The 27,996-nt window shown below is 42.1% G+C and overlaps 1 protein-coding gene across 4 annotated transcripts in view; it reads right to left on the reverse strand.

The window, feature by feature from the left end:
• Positions 1 to 27,996, reverse strand: part of LOC115160586 (dachshund homolog 1) — a 262,703-nt gene that overhangs the window by 53,763 nt on the left and 180,944 nt on the right. Inside the window, exons 4-7 of one of the 4 annotated variants that reach the window (XM_029710745.1) lie at positions 11,755 to 11,927; positions 11,533 to 11,625; positions 11,079 to 11,214; positions 10,440 to 10,574 (exon numbers count right to left, since the gene is read on the reverse strand). In XM_029710745.1, the coding sequence (XP_029566605.1) occupies positions 10,440 to 10,574; positions 11,079 to 11,214; positions 11,533 to 11,625; positions 11,755 to 11,927 (537 nt within the window). Of the gene's footprint in view, positions 1 to 10,439; positions 10,575 to 11,012; positions 11,215 to 11,532; positions 11,626 to 11,754; positions 11,928 to 27,996 lie in introns of all 4 variants that reach the window. The other 3 variants (XM_029710743.1, XM_029710747.1, XM_029710746.1) reach the window with 3 other exon arrangements.

A 27,996-nucleotide genomic window follows, 5' to 3' on the forward strand; every position in this document is an offset into this window, starting at 1 on the left:
CACCTAAAGACTCTCAGACCATGAGAAACAAGATTCTCTGGTCTGATGAAACCAAGATTGAACTTTTTGGCCTGAATGAAAGCTTCACGTCTGAAGGAAACATAGCACCGTGCCTACAGTGCAGCATGGTGGTGGCAGCATCATGCTGTGGGTATGTTTTTTCAGCGGCAGGGACTGAGAGACTAGTCAGGATCGAGGGAAAGATGAACGAAGCAAAGTACAGAGGGATCCTTGATGAAAACTTGCTCAAGAGCGGTCAGGACCTTAGACTGGGGCGAAGGTTCAGTGACCCTAAGCACACAGATTGGCCATGTAGTGCATCTTTCCAATTCTGTGCACTTTATTGTCATATTATTTCATAGTTACATAGACAAATGCAATTAATATTTAAGTATGGTTTTCCTTGTGTGTCAATGGGCCAGAAGTTGGAAGACAAACACATTTGAAATGGTTCTGGGTAAAGTGGGCAATACTACATAAGGTGAAAAGCACCATTTCTTCTGGCAGTATAAAAACACAAAGTATTCAAACATTTGTTCTAATACTGCTTCCAATAGATTTAGATGACAGTTTGAGCTATGTAAGACACTACCTACTAAAGTCAGCGCCTTGCCCTAAATGTCCTGATATTTCCTGTTTGCAGACCTGTTCTGGCGGCAGTCGTACTTTACCTACAGTATGACTGATGGAATGCAGAATAGGCACTATCACCTAGATAATTCAACAGCTGATCAAACATGAGATGATGTCAGGAGAAGCTGAAATACAGTACAGAACACCAAATCCTGAAGAACATCAAAGCAGAACGAAACAAAAGTTATAATATTTTTTCTAAGTGTATTTTAGTGGTTATGAGTGCAGTGGTATGTTTGCCTAATACCAAAATGGGATGAAGTAAGGTGGTTTCAATAGGACTCAAATGCTCTAACTAGTGTTTGATACAAGGTAAGGTTGTTTTTATGTGCCTCACACTACTTTTCTTTGTTTCTTGAGGTTGGTTCAGAAATGTAACCTCAACAATTTCGACCTAAACACCTTACAAACATTGATGGGTTTTCAATTCACATAGAGTATCATTAAAACTCAGCTATCTCCCCTGTAAGTGACTTCTCTTCATCTCCCTATTTTCCTTACTTTAGCCCAATCCACTGAGTTGCATCAGTCTTCTTTTTCTAACCTAGTGTCCTTGGTGTTGTGCGGGGGGGGGGGGCTTCAAAGAAGTTCATTTGGATATGTGTTCCACCCCCCTACCTTTCTCATGAATGTTCCATTGCGTGACACCCTCTTCCGTCCGCTAATCGCATTTCATAGAAGAAAAAGAAGAGCAGGGTGATGCTTTTAAGGAACGTTAAAAAAAAAGAGGCAGAGGGTTTCTTTTTAATCTTTAAAATGCCTCAAAAGTGACAGAATACGCTCTGGCTGCCAAGATGTGCGCCAACGTGAGGCTCAGATGGGGAGATAAATATGCTGTGGTCAGCTCCTAGTGTATCTAGGAGAGCGGCGGAGGCAAATTTAATAATGCATTATCATTCACTGGCCAAGGTGAAATCTGCCTGTCCATCAGGAACACACAGCAGCAGGCCACTGTTTCATGTTACCTTTTGCTGGGGGAATGAACAAGTGCCTTAGTGAGGTGTGAGATGGATGCACTGTAAGGCACAAGGAGTAAGGCATTGTTGCTTAGCTATGCTTGCTATTCTACTCCAGACTGTCAGAAAAGAGAGAGAAAAAAGTACTTTTAGACAACTGCCGATGTAAAAAATGGCTTTATATATACATTGGATTGAATATGAGTAATTGAATATCAAAGCACTCATTGTATTGGATTAGGCCGAAGCACATTAGCCATACAGTGGTTAGGGTTAGGGTTATTTTCAACAGAATGATGAAAAAAGTATAACCAGGCACTTGGTCCCCCCCCCACACTTTACATATCAGAGCATCTGCTATTATGCATATTACAATATAGCCAGCCCATATTGTACCTGCGTGCCCTTGGACAGAAGCAGAAAACAATTAGTAGGATTATGTCCAATTCTGGAAATTTGCGATTCAAAGTAACAACACATACCGCTTCTACAACTGTTACAGTCAGATAAGGTTGACCCTGAATATGAATTACTGTATTTTTCCTCACCTTTTCTAAATAGCCATTTTGTGAGGTTGTTTGTCTCATTTCATGTTTACATGTAAATAGTAATTAGGCGATGCTACATTACCAACATGCCAAGCACCACATACTCAGCCAAGGTAAACACCAGCATTTGTGTCCCAAATGGCACCATAATCCCTATATAGTACACTACTTTTGATCAGGACCCATAGGACTATTCTCTAAAGTAGGCCATTATAGAGAAAAGGGTGCCATTTGGAATACATTCTAGCTTTCAGCAGCCTTAGTCGTTAGCGACTTCACTAACAGTTCATCATGTTTACAGACTAGCCACGCCACAAATGTTTACAGACTAGCCACGCCACGCCACAAATTGTGTGCTTTTCCTTTGTAAAGCCTATAAAACACAGAAACAGCCTCTTGGAGGCAGGAGTTATTCAGAACAGTGCCTCTTCTCACATTGCAGTCTGGTAGCTAGCTGACTTGAGGACATTGCGAGTCAAACCTTCACATTTTCACTCTACGGATATTACACTGCTATACATGGCTTTTATAACCTTTCACTGGGAAACTAAATCATTCATAATAAAGAGATAGAGAGACAGACAGAGAGACAGAGAGAATAGGGGGTGGAGGGACACTTCTTGACGACTAATTCTCTCTCTTTCTCCTCCCTTTCTTTTCTACGGGTGTTTTTGAAAGGCGTATTCCAGTCACCTTGACTTTGCCGCGCGGCCGTCTCTTACAGAGTCTGTTGCTTATCCCGCCTGACCCTGGCCTGTCAATTAGGTGTTTAAAAATTAATCTCTTTAACTGGAAATACCATGCCACGGCTTTCTTCCGTCTGCAAATTAAGTGTTATTAATTCGAGCAGCCGCGGCGGCAAAGCCCAATAAGCCCAATATGTTATCAAAACAGATTTCCACACGTTTAACACGTCCCGCCCTTAAGTCTTTTTTATAACTGTGAAACCAGGACCCGCTAATGGATTTGTATTCATTTTTCAAACCCCCTTTTAGGCTTGTAGCAATTGCAGAGAGAGTCGGAGCTCTTCTCTCTCTAACCCTCTAACTCTCTAAGCTGGGCCTTTTAAGAGTTTACTAAACATTTGGCTTTCCTATTTCCGCTTAGTTCTTTTGTCTTCCTTTGAGATCGACTCAGTATATTCAGTCTGGATTAGCGCCAGCTAATGTCGTTAGAACACAACACAACAGAAGAGAACAGCATTGGATACTCCCTGTAGGATTGCAATGCCATGCAATGACACCAATATGTCTGCCCGACTGTCTTACTGGACACAAACACTATACTGTAGCTCTGATATAGCACAGCAAACTACTTGGCTAATGCTTGTTTCAAAGATGCCAATTATGTGTGATTTAGGTTATGTTTAAATGTTAAATGTACAGTAATTGGTGTGTGTGCGTTTGTGTGTGTATGTGTGCGTATGTGTGTGCACGTATGTGAGTGTGCATGCAAGCATGCATGTATTCCTGTTTGTGTTTTAGTTTTATGAACAGGCTTCTCTGCCTGGATCTGAATGAAGATTCAAAGAAGTTGTGTTACAGTAAATTAGGGTTAAAGGGGTAATGAGAGGCGAGATTTAATGCTGCATTAAAACTATCAGCACACATTAGTCAACTTCAGTGACAAGTAGGCTACAGTTTCTTTATTACTTTTTAGTACCATATAGAAAATGTGTGGAAAATCTGATTGTTTCTACAAAATTATACTTATTCCCCCATTTTATCCAATGGAATCAGGATGCACTTTAGATGTCTCTGTGTGATCAGATACACCAGGATGATCCATTTATCCGAGATGGGACATTATCAGTCCATCTCACAGTGTGTCAACAAGGATACATAACATTTACACAGGAAGTGAGAATAAATCCCATTACAGTCAAACCTTTCCCCTTTTAGAATATGGTTTACAGAATCATTTTACAGATTGGTTGCTTTCCAAGTCTCCTTGTGTCATACGAGACCTGTCAGTCATTCTAGCCGCTACAGTTGTGTGACGTCATGACTAGACTATAGTTCCAGACCCGGGTGGAAATAGTATTTGTTCTCTTTCAGATGCGTCAAGCATTAGATTGGTGTTTGGCGTGACAGATGTGCAGGTTTACTACTTTTGAGATTATTCCATTGGTTCCATTGCACCCCATTTCCAGTTCCAACATAACATAACCACTGTAAGTGAATAGAAACATCTAGTGCATTTTCACACATAACATTTTTACATGAAATAAAAATCAACAAATGCATAAGTCAATGTATCACAGAGTTGCCACAATGACAGTCAGCTGCACTGGTAAAATTAAACGTCTGGTGCCCTGGATTTCGTTGTTCTCCAGCTACTTCTCCCGAGATGTTTGGCTAATCAATATATCTGTTTGTGCTTTTCATCTGCCATATGGTTTCTACAGCAACACCGGAGTGTTGCACATATTGCTTGTGTTTAAAAAGGCTTCTCCCCCAGTAAATCAAATCATGTTCAATGTTTGATATCTAAAATTTGTTTAAAACCAAAGGCTTCCGTGTCTTTTATTCTGCCTTGTTTGTCAACTACCTGCTGTTTCACGAGACGCGGCTTGTCGAAAGTGATCACCACAGACTTCCCTTTGTGAAGCGATTCAATTAGCTTGATGTGAGATACATAGCTGGCCTTTGTACTTTTGCCGTTTCAATTTTTTTATGAAACATCATCATATCATCAAATCCTATTTGCAACCGATCGTTACTTGCCAACAATAATTGTGCTAAAAAAGTTGAAAAGACACCTGAAAGCTATACCATCTGGTTGTGAGCTAGAATGAGGATGGACTGGACTTGAAGTTATAAAGCGTTTTCAACTACAACAAATGGTCTTTGTCCTTTGTCATCAAAGAGGATGTGGAAAAGGGCGGAGAGAGAGTTTCTGTCAGTGCAGTATCTGTGTAGTTTGACTGTTTTCAATAGCAGATACTTACTGATGAGAGATCGTTATAGCAACAAATTGTCTTTGTCCTTTGTCATCAAAGAGGATGTGGAAAAGAGCGGAGACATAGTCAAACTACACAGATACTGCACTGACAGAAGCTATGTCTCCGCTCTTTTCCACATCTCTTTGATAAAGGACAAAGACCATTTGTTGCTATAAAGATCTCTCATCAGTATTGAAGACAGTCAAACTACACAGATACTGCACTGACAGAAACTGTCTTCAATAGCAGATACTTACTGATGAGAGATCTTTATAGCAACAAATGATTGGTTGCATTACAGTGTCAGTAACGCTGTACTTTGTCTTCGATAGCCGATGCGAGCAGATATTATTAACCCTCATATATGGAGGCAGAGGCAGGACACTGCATCCTACAGCCCTCCCCTGTTCTCTCTCTGTGAGTATAATGCATGAGATTAATTTAATTCTCGACCAAGACCATAAAGATCAAACAAGTGGAGAAATATCATTAAACCATTGGAATGTTATCTCATTTGTCTAAACAAACTGATCCGATGAACAATCCTAATTAAAAAGCTTGCCATAAACAAAGCAGCAAATCGCAGACCACCTCCTCTCCATCCCTCCCTCCCTCCCTCTCTCCTCTTCCCTCGCTCTTTAACAATGGAACACATTTATATTATTAATCTAATGCATCATGTATCATATCATTACAGTTCAATATATCTATCAGTCATTTTATTTCCTTCACTTAAAGCTTTTATTGGGATTACTTTGGTTATTAAGTTGGGTTCTAATGTATTGGTTACCAGCGCTGGATCTGCCGACCGACTACAATCTCTCTTATCTCACCGCATAAAGCTGTGTGTGTTATTCAAATTGCCTCATTTATTATGATAGCTTCCTCATGTAAATTGTGCTGACTGCTCGCCCTTGCACACTCCTCATTAGACTAATGAAAACCTTCAAACGAAAAAACTAAACAACCTGCCAAATAAAGGTCCAGGGTTATTATGAAAATTACAACTGTGGGAGCCGCGAGAAGCTCTCTTCATTAATTCATGCTCAGCAAATTGGTAACTAATTTAGTTGCACTCCTCTGCATTAATGGGTTATTTTATAAAAATGTTTTTCTGCAGAACCGAGACCTCTGGTACAACGCGCTGGAGAGCCCGGAATCCTAATCAACACTGGTGACATATTAGGAATTTACAATCTCAATAATAATGTGGTCGTGTTTGTTTGTGTGTGTGTTACATAAATGGATTGTCTGGTTTTCACCCCCCCCCCCACCTTCTCTCTCTATCACATATCATAGGACATCACAGGTCTGAATTGTCAACAAAACTGTAATGTGTGCATGGTAGAACAGCATGGTGTTAATAGGCTGAGGTTTAGGTGTTATGTCTCTGTTTATGCAAAGACTGGTTGAGTGTGTTGAGGTGAGCACTGAGCAGAGTAGTACAGAGAATGTAGATAGGGGTAGAAGAAGATCATGTTGGTTTATATTCATGGTTATTACACTATGTCCCCCGATGGTCACAGCTCTGCACACTGTAACACACACATGTAGACACACACATGCATGCACGCACGCACGCACGCACGCACACACACACACACACACACACACACACAGCCGTGGAGTTTGACCTATGAATTCAGAGCATGATCACACTAATTATTACTATTTACTACTTCATATTGTGAGTGGAAGGACTAGAGCTGATCTCCACTTTGGGCTAATTGTTAGCCGCTAACCAAAAGGGAACACACAGCCCAATGATTTCCACTGTGGTTTTGTTATCATTATCAACCTCCCACCTCCACCACACCCCACCCAACACCACACAAACCCAACCCCAGCACAGCTCTAAACCATCATAGAATACTAAAATAAATTATTTGCATCATTTTATGTTTAACTCACAGCATTATACATTTGTATCTGCTCCCTGTTTGAGTAAAATTGTTTAATAAATGTTTCTAAATCTTGCTTAATAGAGGGGAATGGTAGTGGAATTAATCTACAGTATAGAGACATATCTAAGCATTTAGCAGACTACCTATCATAAATAAAGGTACATTTTCACCTAGTATTTACTAAGATGACTTACCTTTCTGGTATTTGTTAGAATTAAACCATAAGTGAACAAGTAGTAATCTTTTTTTTTTAATCAGTTAAAATAATTTACCATTATATTGACATATGTAAACATAAAACATTTTCAATATTCAATACATGGTTGCATTGCGGTTGTCATAACCAAACTAAACCACGAATGGAACATACATACACGTATGGAATGTAAATACGATACATCAGAAAGTATTCACACCCCTTGACTTTTTCCACATATTGTTGTGTTACAGCCTGAATTAAAAATATGATTAAATTCAGATTTTTTTGTCACTAGCCTACACACAATATCACATAATGTCAAAGTGGAAATGTTTTTCGACAAATTATTAAAAATGAAAAGCTGAAATGTTTTGAGTCAATAAGTATTAAGCCCCTTTGTTATGGCAAGCCTAAACATGTTCAGGAGTAAAAATGTGCTTAACAAGTCACATAATATGTTGCATGGTCTCATTCTGTGTGCAATAATATTGTTTAACATGGTTTTTGAATGACAACCTCATCTCTATACCCCACACATACAATTATCTGTAAGGTCCTTCAGTTGAGCAGTGAATGTCAAAGACAGATTCAATCACAAAGAGCAGGGAGGTTTTCCAATGTCTCACAAAGAAGGGCACCAATTGGTAGATTGGTAATAAAAAAATTGACATTGAATATCCCTTTGAGCTTGGTGAAATTATTAATTACACTATGGATGGTGTATCAATATACCCAGCCAATACAAAGATATAGGCATCCTTCCTTACTCAGTTGCCAGAGAGGAAGGAAACAGCTCAGGGATTTCACAACGAGGCCAATGGTGACTTTAAAACAGTTACAGCGTTTAATGGCTGTGATAGGAGAAAACCGAAGATGCATCAACAACATTGTAGTTACTCCACAATACTAACCTAATTGACAGAGGTAATGCTGCAAAGAATGTGGCCAAGCAATTCACTTTTTGTCCTGAATACAAAGTGTTATGTTTGGGGCAAATACAATACAACACATTACTGAGTACCACTCTCCATATTTTCAAGCATAGTGGTGGCTGGATCATGTTATGGGTATGTTTGTAATAATTAAGGACTGGAGAGTTAATCAGGATTTTTTTAAATCAGAATGGAGCTTAGCACAGGAAAAATCTGAGAGGACAACCTGGCTCAAACTGCTTTCCCCCCAGACACTTGGAGATTAATTCACCTTTCAACAGGACAATAACCTAAAACACAAGGCCACATCTACAGTGAGGGAAAAAAGTATTTGATCCCCTGCTGATTTTGTGCATTTGCCCACTGACAAAGGAATTATCAGTCTATAATTTTAATGGTAGTTTTATTTGAACAGTGAGAGACAGAATAACAACAAAAAAATCCAGAAAAACTCATGTCAAAAATGTTATAAATTGATTTGCATTTTAATGAGGGAAATAAGTATTTGACCCCTCTGCAAAACATAACTTAGCACTTGGTGGCAAAACCCTTGTTGGCAATCACAGAGGTCAGACGTTTCTTGTAGTTGGCCACCAGGTTTGCACACATCTCAGGAAGGATTTTGTCCCACTCCTCTTTGCAGTTCTTCTCCAAGTCATTAAGGTTTCGAGGCTGACGTTTGGCAACTCGAACCTTCAGCTCCCTCCACAGATTTTCTATGGGATTAAGGTCTGGAGACTGGCTAGGCCACTCCAGGACCTTAATGTGCTTCTTCTTGAGCCACTCCTTTGTTGCCCTGGCCGTGTGTTTTGGGTCATTGTCATGCTGGAATACCCATCCACGACTCATTTTCAATGCCCTGGCTGAGGGAAAGAGGTTCTCACCCAAGATTTGACGGTACAGTTGTCCTGTCCCCTTAGCAGAAAAACACCCCAAAGCATAATGTTTCCACCTCCATGTTTGACGGTGGGGATGGTGTTCTTGGGGTCATAGGCAGCATTCCTCCTCCTCCAAACACGGCGAGTTGAGTTGATGCCAAAGAGCTCCATTTGGGTCTCATCTGACCACACCACTTTCACCCAGTTGTCCTCTGAATCATTCAGATGTTCATTGGCAAACTTCAGACGAGCATGTATATGTGCTTTCTTGAGCAGGGGGACCTTGCGGGCGCTGCAGGATTTCAGTTCTTCACGGCGTAGTGTGTTACCAATTGTTTTCTTGGTGACTATGGTCCCAGCTGCCTTGAGATCATTGACAAGATCCTCCCGTGTAGTTCTGGGCTGATTCCTCACCGTTCTCATGATCATCGCAACTCCATGAGGTGAGATCTTGCATGGAGCCCCAGGCCGAGCGAGATTGACAGTTCTTTTGTGTTTCTTCCATTTGCGAATAATCGCACCAACTGTTGTCACCTTCTCACCAAGCTGCTTGGCGATGGTCTTGTAGCCCATTCCAGCCTTGTGTAGGTCTACAATCTTGTCCCTGACATCCTTGGAGAGCTCTTTGGTCTTGGCCATGGTGGAGAGTTTGGAATCTGATTGATTGATTGCTTCTGTGGACAGGTGTCTTTTATACAGGTAACAAACTGAGATTAGGAGCACTCCCTTTAAGAGTGTGCTCCTAATCTCAGCTCGTTACCTGTATAAAAGACACATGGGAGCCAGAAATCTTTCTGTTGTTAATCTGTCTCTCACTGTTCAAATAAACCTACCATTAAAATTATAGACTGATCATTTCTTTGTCAGTGGGCAAACGTACAAAATCAGCAGGGGATCAAATACTTTTTTCCCTCACTGTATACTGGAGTTGCTTACCAAGAAGACAGTGAATGTTCTTGAGTGGCAAATCTACATCTATGGCAAGACTTTAAATGGTTGTCTAGCAATGATCAACAACTAATTTGACAAAGCTTGAAGAATTTTGAAAAGAATAATGAGAAAATATTGTACAGTCCAGGTGTGCAATGCTCTTACAGACTTACTTACTTAATCACAGCTGAAATCGCTGCCAAAGGTGATTCTAACACTTATTAACACATGGGTGTGAATACTTATGTAAATTAGATATTTCTGTACTTAATTTTAAATACAATACATTTGCTAAAATGTCTAAAAACATGTTTTCACTTTGTCATTATGGGGTATTGCATGTAGACGGGTGATATATATTTAATCCATTTTGAATTCAGGCTGTAACACAACAAAATGTGGAATAAGTTAAGGGGTATGAATACTTTCTGAAGGCACTCTATATGTATGAAAATAGGACACATATCTTACCTTTGTTAACGTGCATATAGGTTTTTCAATAGGACACGTCTTACCTTTGTGCATCCTCTTTGCTTCGTGACTCATGTCGTGGGCCAGGTCACCTTCTTTAGGCCCAGGCAGAATACTAGGGGAGAGGCCCAGCAGAGCTTGGTTCATTTGGTTCATAGAAAGACCATTCTGATGTATGGCTGGAGAGGAGAGAGAGAGTAGTAAAGGTGAGCTAGAAGATGTCTTTGTCTCTTAGAGTTGACCTGTATATGCCCTGTTTTTGGAAATGAACAGCTAGCTATCAAATTTTGAACACGTGGATGACTCAGAATAAGTGTTTTTCAATTCTGGTCCTAAGGACCCCTAGTGTACATGGATTTGTTCCATCCCAGCACTAATATACCTGATTAAACTGATCAATTGTACTAATCATCAAATTAATCATCTAGCACTTGATTAGTTGAATCAGGTGTGTTACCACTGTTGGGCTGAAACAAAAACCTACACACCCAGTGAGTAACTAGGACTAGGATTGAAGAGCACTACAAAATCCCAAATCAGTCAATTTATCGGTTCAGTACAACAAAAACAACAATATCAAAATTGGGTTAGTGGGTTAGCGGGGTTGGTTTGTTTACTTGCGGAACTGAACACGCAGTTAGCCAGTCTGACTCGTTGCATGGGGAGGGAATAGGGGGACGTACGTATCCTGTCTGAGGAGCTCTCTGTGTGGGCCGGTGAGCTGGAGACACTGCTGCTGCGGTGGGACGACGGGTGGCTGCCGGGCCTCCTGCCGTCCTCTAAGGAAGGGGTGGGGGAGGGACTGTCTGGGACACGCTCCTGTCAATGACAGAGGGACATCAGTGACAAGGTCTTCAGTGACAACTAAGGTCCATGAAAGTAGATGCTATGTAATCAATGTACATTTCCATAGTGCTTCCCACTCTGTCATCGCAGTCAAAAGTTCAGGATAAGTAACTTTAAATGTCCAAAGCTGTATGTTAGTTATACACAGTGCGTGTCCATTCTGCCAGTTTATCTCAATGACTGAGGTGACTATTCTTCAGGGCATGCTCTGTTTGTTGCTGTGTCATGGCAGCCATGTTGTAATGTGTTTACTATACAGTTTAGTAAATTAAGTCCATTCTAGAAGTTTACCTTGATTACTGAGGTGACCATTCTGCAGGGCAGGCTCTGCTGCTGTGCCACATCGGCCATGTTGGAATATAACAGTGTTTCCCAATCCTGGTCCTGGGGACCCAAATGGGTGCATATTTTATTTTTGCCCTAGTTATGGGTCCTAAGGATAAGGATTGGGAAACACTGTCATATAATACAATACTTTATAGTTTAGTATTATGTTTATTATACACAGCTTACCTTGATGACTGAAGTGACCATTCTGCAGGGCAGGCTCTGTTGCTGTGCGACGGCGGCCATGTTGGCGATGGTGCTAAGGTGGTTCATCTGGCTCATTGCCATGGTGACAGAAGCAGGGGGCAAGCTGCACGGGATCAGGGGATGGGGCATCATCATGAAGGGCAGTTCCAAACCTACAACAGGTGAGAAAAGTGATTGGTTAACGGAAACCATGGTTGATTGGTTCATCTGGATTGGAGTAAATTGATCGGTTAATTGGTTAATTTGACATAAAGGTAACCAATAAGGGTTGGTTTCAGTCATAACCTTCTACAATGTTAAGATTTTTGTTAGACCATAAGAAAAAGCTTTATCTAAATGTAACTGTAAAACCCTATTCACATGTGACTAGTATTACTAGAGAACGTTGGTTATGTAATTATTACCGCAGAATGTCCCTTATTCCAGAGCTGTTCTTTTCTTCAAAACTGATCCCTGTAAATCATTTTTTTTTTTCAATAAATTGACAGTTATGACAGAAGCCTGGAGGTTTTTTTCTAGGCGTGAAGATATTTCAACAAGTCTTGGTGATAACAGGGCAACACTGATAACTTGAGCCTGGTTCCCAAGTTTAGAAACCATACCAAACCATCTTTGGTATATTGTAGCCATAACATTTGAATTTAGGAAGCTTGGTCATAAACACTATTTTATGTTGGGATATTTTATTAGAAGACATCCTACAGTAAATGCCCCCCAGCCTTCAGATTTGAGCTAAACGGTGCACTTGCACTTGAGATGTGTTTTTAGGCTATGGATGACAAAGTTAAACTGTAATTTCCTAATGTTTAGCTCAGGTGTATGCTGCTGCTTTGCGATCTATTAACAGCAAGGGTTGTATTAAATAGGAGCAATATTTTTTACTGATGCATTTGGCGATGTTCAATTAATTCACACAAAACTTATAAACAAAAGCATTTACTGTGAAAATTGACACATGTAGGCCCTTCATATATAGGCTATGCACAATTATTTATCGAATCAGTTGTTGTTTTCTTGCTCAAAATGCGAGCAACACCTGTCAAACTCAGACATTTCTCTCAAAACACAGGGATGTCAATTAGCACAGGACTAGTATTATCAGCAGTAGCTTATTCTGTCTGGAATTGTTACTCTCCTGCCATGTAAAAATAACTGCCATGGCAGATTCGGACAGGGCTAAAATGACAGATGTGGTGTTTTGTGCTCGTGCACATAATTACATTACCCGACCTCCACCAGCAAAACTAATCCCATACGAATAGGGCTTAAAACTGCAAATGCCGCATTTTAGATTTGATTGAATTAAGATTTACTGAAATATTCTTTCTCTCATACCGAGGTGGGTGGCCATGCTGGTATAACCTACAGATCACTGATACTAACATGCCATGCAATGCCAAAATAACAACATAAAATTATTATTATCAAACAAAACTACACTACTTTACTCTAATAAATTTAGCGGGATGAGTAAACCCGGTCCTTTCCTACAGTATATTTTGAGGTGTAAATGTTTAACAACAGATATTAATAATAGATACCATAATTGTAATGAAAATGGTAATGATGATAACAGTAGTTCAAAGCCAAAAGTTTACACAGCCATAAAAGGCACATCAATTATTCTGTGGCTGTAAAAAGTCCACGTTATGGAAAAAGGGCTCACTACTTACATATAAGGCATAATCTCAGATTGCATCCCAAATGGCACCCTATTCTTTATACAAATAGGGTGCCATTTGGGACAAACAAAAGAAGGCAATCATTGGAAGCCATTACCCAAATGACTTGTTAAAACACGCTAATAACAAAACAAGTATCTTCAGAACTACAGTGTGACAAATGGCTACAGGCTAATTACTGTATAGTGTATAGGGATAGTCTGGACTTTTAACTCTTACAACAACAGGGAACTTTCAATTCATTTTGGCTCTGTTCTGTGATCTGCATTGGCCACCGTACCCCATTACAAGATCATATATCTAACAAATGTTTCAAATTATTACATTTTGGCTCTGTAATTAGTGATCTAATTGGTCAAAGTGGAGAGATTAGTTGGCCAGAAATGTAAGGAATGCTCTGCTGTGCCTTTAGATGGTACAGTATAATGAAAACAGTCTAACTTTCAAAGAACATGAGCACAGCTAGGTGTGTGTTTCGGAAGCCACAAGGACCCTACTCTCTGCACTAACACCAGCTTTAATATTGCTTCTATCAATGCATTTGTCTGCATCATTTCCAATCCCCCATTTCTTTTTTTTATAAATATATTATACAAAAAAATTATAATAATATATATATATATATATATATAAATATATATATATATATATATATATATATATATATATATATATATATATATATATATATATATACTGCTCAAAAAAATAAAGGGAACACTTAAACAACACATCCTAGATCTGAATGAAAGAAAGAATCTTATTAAATACTTTTTTCTTTACATAGTTGAATGTGCTGACAACAAAATCACACAAAAATAATCAATGGAAATCCAATTTATCAACCCATGGAGGTCTGGATTTGGAGTCACACTCAAAATTAAAGTGGAAAAGTGTCCCATGAGCGAGAGTTTGGAGCGAGCAGTCGCGAGCAGTCGCACTACGCTTCACTCCACAGGTAATATTACACTTCACTACATTACAACGGTTTGATTTGTTTGATCCGAGCAATTCTTTTCTTTTCTTAGCTAGCTACATAGCCGTCTTTGTATCAAAGATAATCGTGTAGCTTAGAGCAATTATCGAAGTTAGCTATCTTCGTCCTCCTAACGTAGTCATCACTGCTAGCTAGCTAGTCAACACTGCTAGCTAGCCAACCAGCCAACTTCCACCGACTAGCTGCACTATCTATTACATTACAACGGAACGACTTGACTAGTGTAGTGTTAGTGAGCCAGCTACTTAGTTGTCTTTGCATCTAAGATAATTGTGTAGTTTAGAGTAATTATTAGTAAGTAGCCAGCCGCGACGCCAGACGTAGTCAACACACCTAGTCATCATTAATCCACTGCTAGCTAGCTAGCCAACAGCTAGCCAACCGTTACCGACTAGCAGCGCTGTAGATACCAATACTTTACAACGGAACGATTTGACTAGTGCAGTGTTGGCTAGCTAGCTACATAGTTGTCTTTGTCATAGCTTGATAATTGTGTAGTTTAGTAATTACCGAGGTTAGCTAGCCAGCTATTGCCGTCCCCCGCGACGCCATTTTTCCTAACCCAGCCAACTAGTAACACTGTAGAAACTAAAATACATTACAAAGGAACGTCTTGATTAGTGTTATGTTAGCTAGCTACAAAGTTGCTTTTGTATCATGACAAGGTGTAGTACTGAAACTATCGAGGTCGCCTAGCCAGCTACACCTAGCCAGCTACACGGTCAAACAAAGTCAACAACGCAGCCACTGCTAGCTAGCCTACTCCACCAGCCAGCAGTACTGTATCATTTTCGTCATTTTAGTCAATAGATTTTCTGCAACGTAAGCTTAACTTTCTGAACATTCGAGACGTGTAGTCCACTTGTCATTCCAATCTCCTTTGCATTAGCGTAGCCTCTTCTGTAGCTTGTCAACTATGTGTCTGTCGATCCCGGTTCTCTCCACTCTGCACAGGCCATACAAACGCTTCACACCGCGTGGCCGCTGCCACTCTAACCTGGTGGTCCCAGCGCGCACGACCCACGTGGAGTTCCAGGTCTCCGGCAGCCTCTGGAACTGCCGGTCTGCGGCCAACAAGGCTGAGTTCATCTCAGCCTATGCTACCCTCCAGTCCCTAGACTTCCTGGCGCTGACGGAAACATGGATCACCACAGATAACACTGCTACTCCTACTGCTCTCTCCTCGTCTGGCCACGTGTTCTCGCATACCCCTAGAGCATCGAGCCAGCGGGGTGGTGGCACTGGAATCCTCATCTCTCCCAAGTGGACATTCTCTCTTTCTCCCCTGACCCATCTGTCTATCTCCTCATTTGAATTCCATGCTGTCACAGTTACCAGCCCTTTCAAGCTTAACATCCTCATCATTTATCGCCCTCCAGGTTCCCTTGGAGAGTTCATCAATGAGCTTGACGCCTTGATAAGTTCCTTCCCTGAGGATGGCTCACCTCTCACAGTTCTGGGTGACTTTAACCTCCCCACGTCTACCTTCGACTCATTCCTCTCTGCCTCCCTCTTTCCACTCCTCTCCTCTTTTGATCTCACCCTCTCACCTTCCCCCCCTACTCACAAGGCAGGCAATACGCTTGACCTCATCTTTACTAGATGCTGTTCTTCCACTAATCTCATTGCAACTCCTCTCCAAGTCTCCGACCACTACCTTGTATCCTTTTCCCTCTCGCTCTCATCAAAAACTTCTCACTCTGCCCCTACTCGGATGGCATTGCGCCGTCCCAACCTTCGCTCTCTCTCTCCTGCTACTCTCTCCTCTTCCATCCTATCATCTCTTCCCTCTGCTCAAACCTTCTCCAACCTATCTCCTGATTTTGCCTCCTCAACCCTCCTCTCCTCCCTCTCTGCATCCTTTGATTTTCTCTGTCCCCTATCCTCCAGGCCGGCTCGGTCCTCCCCTCCTGCTCCGTGGCTCGACGACTCACTGCGAGCTCACAGAACAGGGCTCCGGGCAGCCGAGCGGAAATGGAGGAAAACTCGCCTCCCTGCGGACCTCGCATCCTTTCACTCCCTCCTCTCTACATTTTCCTCTTCTGTCTCTGCTGCTAAAGCCACTTTCTACCACTCTAAATTCCAAGCATCTGCCTCTAACCCTAGGAAGCTTTTTGCTACCTTCTCCTCCCTCCTGAATCCTCCTCCCCCTCCCCCCCCTCCTCCCTCACTGCGGATGACTTCGTCAACCATTTCGAAAAGAAGGTTGACGACATCCGATCCTCGTTTGCTAAGTCAAGCGACACCGCTGGTCCTGCTCACACTGCCCTACCCTGTGCTTTGACCTCTTTCTCCCCTCTCTCTCCAGATGAAATCTCGCGTCTTGTGACGGCCGGCCGCCCAACAACCTGCCCACTTGACCCTATCCCCTCCTCTCTTCTCCAGACCATTTCCGGAGACCTTCTCCCCTACCTCACCTCGCTCATCAACTCATCCTTGACCGCTGGCTACGTCCCTTCCGTCTTCAAGAGAGCGAGAGTTGCACCCCTTCTGAAAAAACCTACACTCGATCCCTCCGATGTCAACAACTACAGACCAGTATCCCTTCTTTCTTTTCTCTCCAAAACTCTTGAACGTGCCGTCCTTGGCCAGCTCTCCTGCTATCTCTCTCAGAATGACCTTCTTGATCCTAATCAGTCAGGTTTCAAGACTGGGCATTCAACTGAGACTGCTCTTCTCTGTGTCACGGAGGCTCTCCGCACTGCTAAAGCTAACTCTCTCTCCTCTGCTCTCATCCTTCTAGACCTATCTGCTGCCTTTGATACTGTGAACCATCAGATCCTCCTCTCCACCCTCTCCGAGCTGGGCATCTCCGGCGCGGCCCACGCTTGGATTGCGTCCTACCTGACAGGTCGCTCCTACCAGGTGGCGTGGCGAGAATCTGTCTCCGCACCACGTGCTCTCACCACTGGTGTCCCCCAGGGCTCTGTTCTAGGCCCTCTCCTATTCTCGCTATACACCAAGTCACTTGGCTCTGTCATATCCTCACACGGTCTCTCCTATCATTGCTATGCAGACGACACACAATTAATCTTCTCCTTTCCCCCTTCTGACAACCAGGTGGCGAATCGCATCTCTGCATGTCTGGCAGACATATCAGTGTGGATGACGGATCACCACCTCAAGCTGAACCTCGGCAAGACGGAGCTGCTCTTCCTCCCGGGGAAGGACTGCCCGTTCCATGATCTCGCCATCACGGTTGACAACTCCCTTGTGTCCTCCTCCCAGAGTGCTAAGAACCTTGGCGTGATCCTGGACAACACCCTGTCGTTCTCCACTAACATCAAGGCGGTGACCCGATCCTGTAGGTTCATGCTCTACAACATTCGCAGAGTACGACCCTGCCTCACACAGGAAGCGGCGCAGGTCCTAATCCAGGCACTTGTCATCTCCCGTCTGGATTACTGCAACTCGCTGTTGGCTGGGCTCCCTGCCTGTGCCATCAAACCCCTACAACTCATCCAGAACGCCGCAGCCCGTCTGGTGTTCAACCTTCCCAAGTTCTCTCACGTCACCCCGCTCCTCCGCTCTCTCCACTGGCTTCCAGTTGAGGCTCGCATCCGCTACAAGACCATGGTGCTTGCCTACGGAGCTGCGAGGGGAACGGCACCTCCGTACCTTCAGGCTCTGATCAGGCCCTACACCCAAACAAGGGCACTGCGTTCATCCACCTCTGGCCTGCTCGCCTCCCTACCTCTGAGGAAGCACAGTTCCCGCTCAGCCCAGTCAAAACTGTTCGCCGCTCTGGCACCCCAATGGTGGAACAATCTCCCTCACGATGCCAGGACAGCGGAGTCAATCACCACCTTCCGGAGACACCTGAAACCCCACCTCTTTAAGGAATACCTGGGATAGGATAAAGTAATCCTTCTAACCCCCCCCCCTTTAAAGGATTTAGATGCACTATTGTAAAGTGTTTGTTCTACTGGATATTATAGGTGAATGCACCAATTTGTAAGTCGCTCTGGATAAGAGCGTCTGCTAAATGACTTAAATGTAAATGTAAAATGTAAATGAAAACCACACTACAGGCTGATCCAACTTTGATGTAATGTCCTTAAAACAAGTCAAAATGAGGCTCAGTAGTGTGTGTGGCCTCCACGTGCCTGTATGACCTCCCTACAATGCCTGGGCATGCTCCTGATGAGGTGGCGGATGGTCTCCTGAGGGATCTCCTCCCAGACCTGGACTAAAGCATCCGCCAACTCCTGGACAGTCTGTGGTGCAACGTGGCATTGGTGGATGGAGCGAGACATGATGTCCCAGATGTGCTCAATTGCATTCAGGTCTGGGGAACAGGCGGGCCAGTCCATAGCATCAATGCCTTCCTCTTGCAGGAACTGCTGACACACTCCAGCCACATGAGGTCTAGCATTGTCTTGCATTAGGAGGAACCCAGGGCCAACTGCACCAGCATATGGTCTCACAAGGGGTCTGAGGATCTCATCTCGGTACCTAATGGCAGTCAGGCTACCTCTGGCGAGCACATGGAGGGCTGTGCGGCCCCCCCAAAGAAATGCCACCCCACACCATGACTGACCCACCGCCAAACCGGTCATGCTGGAGGATGTTGCCGGCAGCAGCACGTTCTCCACGGCGTCTCCAGACTCTGTCACGTCTGTTACGTGCTCAGTGTGAACCTGCTTTCATCTGTGAAGAGCACAGGGCGCCAGTGGCGAATTTGCCAATCTTGGTGTTCTCTCGCAAATGCCAAACGTCCTGCACGGTGTTGGGCTGTAAGCACAACCCCCACCTGTGGACGTCGGGCCCTCATACCACCCTCATGGAGTCTGTTTCTGACCGTTTGAGCAGACACATGCACATTTGTGGCCTGCTGGAGGTCATTTTGCATGGCTCTGGCAGTGCTCCTCCTGCTCCTCCTTGCACAAAGGCGCAGGTAGCGGTCCTGCTGCTGGGTTGTTGCCCTCCTACGGCCTCCTCCACATCTCCTGATGTACTGGCCTGTCTCCTGGTAGCGCCTCCATGCTCTGGACACTACGCTGACAGACACAGCAAACCTTCTTGCCACAGCTCGCATTGATGTGCCATCCTGGATGAGCTGCACTACCTGAGCCACTTGTGTGGGTTGTAGACTCCGTCTCATGCTACCACTAGAGTGAAAGCACCGCCAGCATTCAAAAGTGACCATAACATCAGCCAGGAAGCATAGGAACTGAGAAGTGGTCTGTGGTCCTGACCTGCAGAACCACTCCTTTATTGGGGGTGTCTTGCTAATTGCCTATAATTTCCACCTGTTGTCTATTCCATTTGCACAACAGCATGTGAAATGTATTGTCAATCAGTGTTGCTTCCTAAGTGGACAGTTTGATTTCACAGAAGTGTGATTGACTTGGAGTTACATTGTGTTGTTTAACTGTTCCCTTTATTTTTTTGAGCAGTATATATATATATATATATATATATATATATATATATATATATATATATATATATATATATATATATATATATATATATATATATATATATATATATATATATATATACACAGTACCAGTCAAAAGTTTGGACACACCAACTCATTCCAGGGTTTTTCTTTAGTTTTACTATTTTCTAGTGAAGTGAAGACATCAAAAATATGACATAACACATATGTAATCATGTAGTAACCAAAAAATATTAAACAAATCTAAATATATATTATATTTGAGATTCTTCAAAGTAGCCACCCTTTGCCTTGATGACAGTGTCAGGTTCACCTAGGGGTCATGATAAGGGCTGTACCAAAATGTTTGATGTATTAGAATAATTGATTATGCTTATGTTGTATTAATAGAAGGGGAGGGGTTATAAGACCCCTCCCTCCTTACATTTATAGGGTCTTAGACTACAGATTAACAATATATATATTCATTATAGAGGTTTTTCCACAGATGTTTTCTAGTTTTCTCTCTCTCTCTTATAAAGAGACCCCTTGGAGAAATGTGTGACTGAGACAGAACTCTGCAGGGGAGTGTAGGAGATAAGACTAGTCAAAAATTCCACAATAAATCAACTTTGAGGAGTGGACAATTACTGCTAAGTTTTTAGATAACACTAAAAGCCATTGTTTATATAGCTTTGTAGGCATGGTTTTGGTCACAGGAGTAAAAAGGTAATGACGTAGGTAGTGACATCACCAGGGCTGGACTTAGGGTTTAACAAAACAACTTGAGACCTTTTGTTTGATGCAGAACGTACTCGGAAACATGCGTGCAATGTTCCTGATTGTCAACTTCTGTCTGCAATTGCATTAATAAAGGTTTTTGAATGATTTAATTAAAGATATTGTCATAATGCTAATTTCACCAATGAGCCAATGATTGACAAGGACGAAAGGAACGAACCCTAACAACAGCTTTGCACAAAATACAAAATAGTAAAAATTGTTGTGACGTGACTATCATTAATGTGATGACGGTTATTTTATCAAATCAATTACAGTGGCTTGCGAAAGTATTCACCCCCTTTGGCATAGTTTTGATGTCTTCACTATTATTCTACAATGAAGAAAATAGTACAAATAAAGTAAAACCTTTGAATGAGTAGGTGTGTCCAAACTTTTGACTGGTACTGCTTATATATATATATATATATATATATATATATATATATATATATATATATATATATATATATTATTTTCCCCTAACCCTACCACCCCCCCTCCCTAATTGGAGTAAACTAATGGATAACAACACTTAGGCTTCTACTTCCAGCTTATGCATACTATGTACATTTTACGGACACAGTATATTTGACATTAGTTATCTTTTGTTTGTTTTTAGTCCCATGATTCAGCTACCCTCAACCCCTCCATCTATCTCTGAAGATCCTTCCACCACTTCTTTGGGGGGCATTGAACTTGGCGGGATGAAAAGTGACTGGGAACATTTTGGTCTTGTTCCTTTGCCACTCAGATGCTTCCCCTTGAAGTAGTTTAAAGCCAAAATCTAAAAACCAGATTAAAAAAATATATTATTTTGGCAGTTTGGCTCTATAGAAAAGAAGAGAAAAACACAGTTAGAACCACCACACAAAGCTAATCCACAAAACAGCTCTGCTTTTGCGAGAAAACATCAGTTGCCAACAAGGGGCAAGGCGATCTACACCGCAAAGAAAACCTCAAAAGACAAGGGCTGTGAAATGAAAGACACAGAGGTAGTCCTTCTCTCCGTTGTTCCCTCCCATTCCTCCCGAATCATGTTGATTTCCATAAGAAAGATGGCATGCAGATTCCGAGTGGCAAGCATTCCCAAACATGAAGAAGGCGAGGGAGAAAAAAACCAAGGCGTGCACCTTCAGTCCCACCAACTTTTCCGTTGGATCTCCGTTTCTGAATCAATTAACTCTCAGCATCCTGGGCTCAATTAAAACAGTGCCACAGAGGGCCTGATGTCAGGGGTACTTACAGTGAGACATCATGGAGAGGCCCACTGTACGTATGTGTGTATCTACATTTCCAATGCACTCAAGGGCCAACGTGGGGAGCGCTATTCTGCCTTTGAGGGATACACACGGCGAAGTGCACAAGCACACATGCAGCGCAGGCATGTGCAAGAACACAGACCGAAACACACACACACACTGCGTCTGACATACATCTTCAAGAAATCAACATACACTTAAGGGGAGAGAGATTAAAATTTAAAAAAATCATTGCCTGAGACTGATATGACTTTGCTTTTGTCATTCAAATACTGTTTTATCAATCATAGTCCTGAGTGATGTCTCTTGTGTTAACCACTGTATTGTACTTCTATGGTATGTCTCAGTCTGAAAGGTACACACACACACACACACACACACACACACACACACACACACACACACACACACACACACACACACACACACACACACACACACATACAAATGATCTCTCTCAACCAATGATGTTTCCTCCATAAAGGCCCATTCAGTTGACTTTAGGGGAACCTGCTGTAGGCCAAGATGAGTTCATACAGTCCTTTTATGGGGGATTGAAAGGCACTGGGCACAAAGAGATTGGTTTGGATTGGTTGGATTCAATTTAATAGATTAGGTGTTGTTGGAACATTGCTGACTGTTTTATTTGTTTATTTGAGGGGGTGTTTTTTTTTCAGACATATTGTTGCTGGCTTTGTTTTGGAAGGGATTCAATTACTTTTCCCAGGTAATTACAGTATATGATGAATTTATACTGAATGGGTTAGAATTAGATTGGCCAACTATTGTCATTTTAAATAATATGGACATTGGTATGAGTGCGTGTGTGACTGCATTGTTTGTTTTTGACCCCTTTCAATAAATGTTTTGAACAATCCGAAAAAGACCTAACTTGATCAAAATTACAGTAAGTGAGGTTTTAATTTAACCACATCGCTAGATGCATTCATTTGTCAGTTACTGTTATTCCCCTATACAGTAACTCAACTTCAGCAAGATTAATTCCCATGTGTTGCTTTCCTAGTGAAAGGCATAAACAACAGCATTTTGAGTAATTTACCTGGAGTAAGCCCTAGGGACTTCTAAAGGTAAACTCCTACTTAGCTACCATCATTAAAACATAACATGAATTAATAGGCAGGCAAACAGCTCAAGCTATGGGTAATACAGTACTTTGGAAGTGCACGCATGAATAAGCAACAATCCAAATCATGGAGGATAAATGGAATGAATTCAAACACCCTTCGGAAAGATCACATGATTAAAAAGGTGTTGACACATGGAGTAGGTCTGGAAAACGACAAGCAGGTTCAAGTATTAATACAAAATCAGTTGATGAAGGGTTTAACATGATTAAAAAGAGGGCAATAATTGCTACCTCTTTCAATGACGAAAATGACTGAGTCATTAACCTGAAGTGATGCAATATCCTCTATTGTTAATCCTTCTGGTGTTCTAGCGGGGTGTGTGTGTGTGTGTGTGTGTGTGTGTGTGTGTGTGTGTGTGTGTGTGTGTGTGTCTGTGTGTGTGTGTGTGTGTGCGTGCAAACACATACCCAGAAACGCACACACATCCCCTACACACACACACACACACACACACACACATACGCGCACACGCATACACAGACATAAAGACACATATACACAGACACCACAGGGGGTTGGTGGCACCTTAATTGGGGAGAACAGGCTCATGGTAATGACTTGAGAGGAGTAACTGGAATAGTATCAAGTACACCAAACACAGTGTTTCCAGGTGTTTGATGCCATTCCATGAGCTCCCTTCCGGCCATTATTATGAGCCTTCAGCAGCCTCCTGTGACAGACACACACACACTTCCCCTACACGTACAATCACACACACAAACAAACACCCACCCACACAGAGACTACACACAACACACATGACATTCCTATAGCAGCAGCATGAAAGAGATACACATACTTTCCAATGATTCAGGTGAGAACACTTGCATACTTATGTCATGTAATGTAATGTAAATTAATGTTAGAGAAAGTAATGATAACAAAACATATTTGGTTTGATGAGGTAGCATAATGACTTGCCTCCCCCTGAACCGCTATGCACACATTTACTCTAGTGTTGCACGGTATACTTAAACTTTGGTACTTTTTCAATACTAGAACATTAAAAACTATTCGGTGCTAGAATTGTTGTTACATTCGGTACTTCTGTCAAATGTGTCTCACGGATCAAGCCTGTCTATCAGCGCAGCCGACCCCATATTATAGCGCGCAATGTGCCTGCTCTACTTTCTCATTGCTAGCCTGCACTGAGAGTCTGGGCCGCATTATGTTAGCTCCCCACTCATGCTGCACAGAAGTTAACATACCTGAATAATGCGACACATCATGAAGAAATGTTGAAACTGTTCATTACTGTTCGCAAAACAATGTCCAAACAGGCTAGAACACTTTACAATGCAAGAAGATACTGGTACCTTCCAGCTTTGTAGGCAAACTTTCCTTGCTAGCTTTCCTAAAGCTAACATAAATTCACTACCCTAGTACTTTGTTTGTAATACCAGAATGAAAAATATGCTGATTTCAAAGCTGATTGCCACCAAAAAAATATTAATTCACTTATTTGACCTCTTCACATCTCTCCCAAAGATTATCCATTTCCTCAATGAACTGACTGTGCTCTGACAGGCCGCCCCCCTCTTGCCTTGTGCATGATGTCATTACTGGTTAAAGACAGCGCACATTTTTATAAAAGAAGCAACTTCTATGCAAACGTTGTTGATCAGTACAATTAAATAATTCCCAAACGGAAGGGAAATTTGTTTGTTTGTCATCTGTAGCCCATGAAATCAGCCAAAACAAGCTCAATAGCTCAATGCATGCACACACTCCTACTGAAAATGCATTCACCATGAATTCACCTGTATTGTGGATAGGCCTAGGCTACATATTTTTGATTTACCCAGTTTATCAACATAGATTTAAAAACAAAGTAAAATGTACTGTATGATTGTATTATTGATTAATTAATGCATACATGGCTGTCTGAAAATTGTTGACATGAATGATAATGAACTCAAAAGATGCCCAAATATTGAACAGAGCAGTAGCTGAATTTATCTGTCTGGATCAAGTGCCATTCTGTGACTTTGGCTAATATGCCTTTTTCTTTTGCCGTGGGGTCGTTTTGGTATGGTTTTGGTATTGAGTATCATGATGGTATCGAGTATTGTGATACTAAACCTGGTGTTGGTATCGTGACAACACTAATGTACTCACACATACACACACACACAGTATATCATGTGTTAGGAAATACCCTAGAGACAGACAGTGTTATTTGTCCTGTAAGTATATAAAAAATTCTGCCAGTAGCCACCTACTCCAGATGACTGAGGCAGTGATGCAATCAATTGCAGATAGCGGTTTTCCGGGGACATCGCTTTCAGAAGTGTGTTTTAAATAAAGTGTCAACTCCTTCCATCTGGGATATCCTCCATCCAGGATATTCTGGTGAACATTTCATACACATTTGATTGACTGAATCAATCCACATCACTACTTAAAGGCTGTCTATGAAAATAGAATGAATGGTTACAAGAGGTTGAAAAGATCATTGTGTTTAGATAATTCTGTCATGGAGTCACAATGTAGTATCTACGTATCTGTGATTTGATGATCATTACATTTGTCATAAACAAAAACATGATGATATGTCTTTCATAATGTCTCAATCCATCTCACAAGATAATTCCAAAATTCCACATTTTCCAAATGAACAATGTGCTTAAAAATAACAAGCCGCACTAAATGTTGACCCGAAACTAACCAATTACCACATTTATGTAATGCGCTAAACAACTTGAGGGAGCGACAGAGATACTATAGACCAGGGTCGTTTAAATTTTCTGTTGCAAAAAGTATTGCTACGGTGTGCCCCAATATAAACAACCCAGATTAACCTAATAATCCACATGGCTAGGGATGCCCAGGACGTCCAAGCCTCCAGGAGACATTGATATTAACCTTGACCATACTGTTCACATTTCTAGTGTGGGTCTGGGCCCATCTAACTTGACATTTGTCACAGGTCACTCACAATAAACTGATAAACACACACACAAACACGAGCACAATCACACACACACACACACACACACACACACACACACACACACACACACACACACACACACACACACACACACACACACACACACACACACACACACACACACACACACACACACACACACACACACACACACACAGAGAACCCATTACTAGCAGCTATTACTACTGACGGTGTAATATATCCCCTGCCAATCAATAGAGTTCTTGTGTCAGTGACACGCCAAGCAGATAGAGGAATTATTTCCATGTGATACTTAGTAAAAGGCCTCTCCCCCTCTTAAAAAGATTGCTTTCAGTCAACGGGCGAGCCGTTGTCATTTGATTCATGCCGCTCTCCGCCGTCATTGGGGATCGGTTTACATGTGTTGGTCATCAGATCATCAGTTTTAATTACAAAATTAGCATTACTCTCTCTGGCCTGTTCTCTTCATCTATAACCATCGGTCCATGAGAGAAAATCAGTACAATCGCTCAAAATTCTAACAATTTCAATGAAAAGCATAGGATGATGTCATGTCACTTATTTCTTTTATTTAACAAGGCAAGTCAGTTAAGAACAAACTCTTATTTACAATGACGGTCTACCCCGGCCAAACCCTAACCTGGGCGACGCAGGGCCAATTGTGCACCGCCCTATGGGACTCCCAAACCCAGCCGGTTGTGACACAGCCTGGAATTGAACCAGGGTCTGTACTGACACCTCCAGCACTGAGATGCAGTGCCTTAGACCGCTGCGCCACTCGGAAGCCAACTTATGTGATTATCGCAAACGCAATTAGGTGAAACAGGAAAGGAAGACCCAGAGTTACCTCTGCTGCAGAGGATAAATTCTTTATAGTTACCAGCCTCCTTTTCTTTTTTCTTTTTTTTTATCTGGCGCCGACAGAGATGGCCGCCTCGCTTCGTGTTCTCAGGAAACTATGCAGTATTTCGTTTTTTTTATGAATTATTTATTACATTGTTACCCCAGGAAATCTTAAGTTTTATTACATACAGCCGGGAGGAACTATTAGATATAAGAGCAATGTCAACTTACCAACATTACGACCAGGAATACGACTTTAAAGAAGAGGATCCTCTGTTTGGTCTGTTTGGTAGATCCACCACCCAGGACAATGGATCGGATCCCAGCCGGCGACTCAAAACAACGGCACCGCAGGAGGGGCAGAAGAAGAGATCTTCTGGTCAGGCTCCGTAGACGGGAACATCGCGCAGCGCTCCCGAGTTTACTACTCGACAACGTCCAGTCTCTTGACAACAAGGTAGACGAAATCCGAGCAAGGGTTGCCTTCCAGAGAGACATCAGAGATTGTAACGTTCTTTGTTTCACGGAAACGTGGCTCACTCGAGACACGCTATCGGAGTCGGTACAGCCACCTGGTTTCTTCTCGCATCACGCTGACAGATACAAATATCTCTCTGGTAAGAAGAAGGGCGGGGGGGTATGCCTTATGATTAACGAGACATGGTGTGATCATAACAACATACAGGAACTCAAGTCCTTTTGCTCACCTGACCTAGAATTCCTTATCAAATGTCGACCGCATTATCTACCAAGAGAATTCTCTTCGATTATAATCACAGCCGTATATATCCCCCCCCACCCCCCAAGCAGACACATCTATGGCCCTGAATGAACTTCACTGGACTCTATGTAAACTAGAAACCACATATCCTGAGGCTGCATTCATTGTAGCTGGGGATTTTAACCTGTTGGGGATAAGGGGCAGTATTTGCACGGCCGGATAAAAAACGTACCCGATTTAATCTGGTTATTACTACTGCCCAGAAACTAGAATATGCATATAATTATTGGCTTTGGATAGAAAACACCCTAAAGTTTCTAAAACTGTTTGAATGGTGTCTGTGAGTATAACAGAACTCATATGGCAGGCAAAAACCTGAGAAGATTCCTTACAGGAAGTGCCCTCTCTGACCATTTCTTGGGCTTCTACATTCTCTTTATTGAAAACTGAGGATCTCTGCTGTAACG

This window comes from Salmo trutta, chromosome 24 (assembly GCF_901001165.1).
Source record: "Salmo trutta chromosome 24, fSalTru1.1, whole genome shotgun sequence".
NCBI classification, from domain to species: domain Eukaryota; kingdom Metazoa; phylum Chordata; class Actinopteri; order Salmoniformes; family Salmonidae; genus Salmo; species Salmo trutta.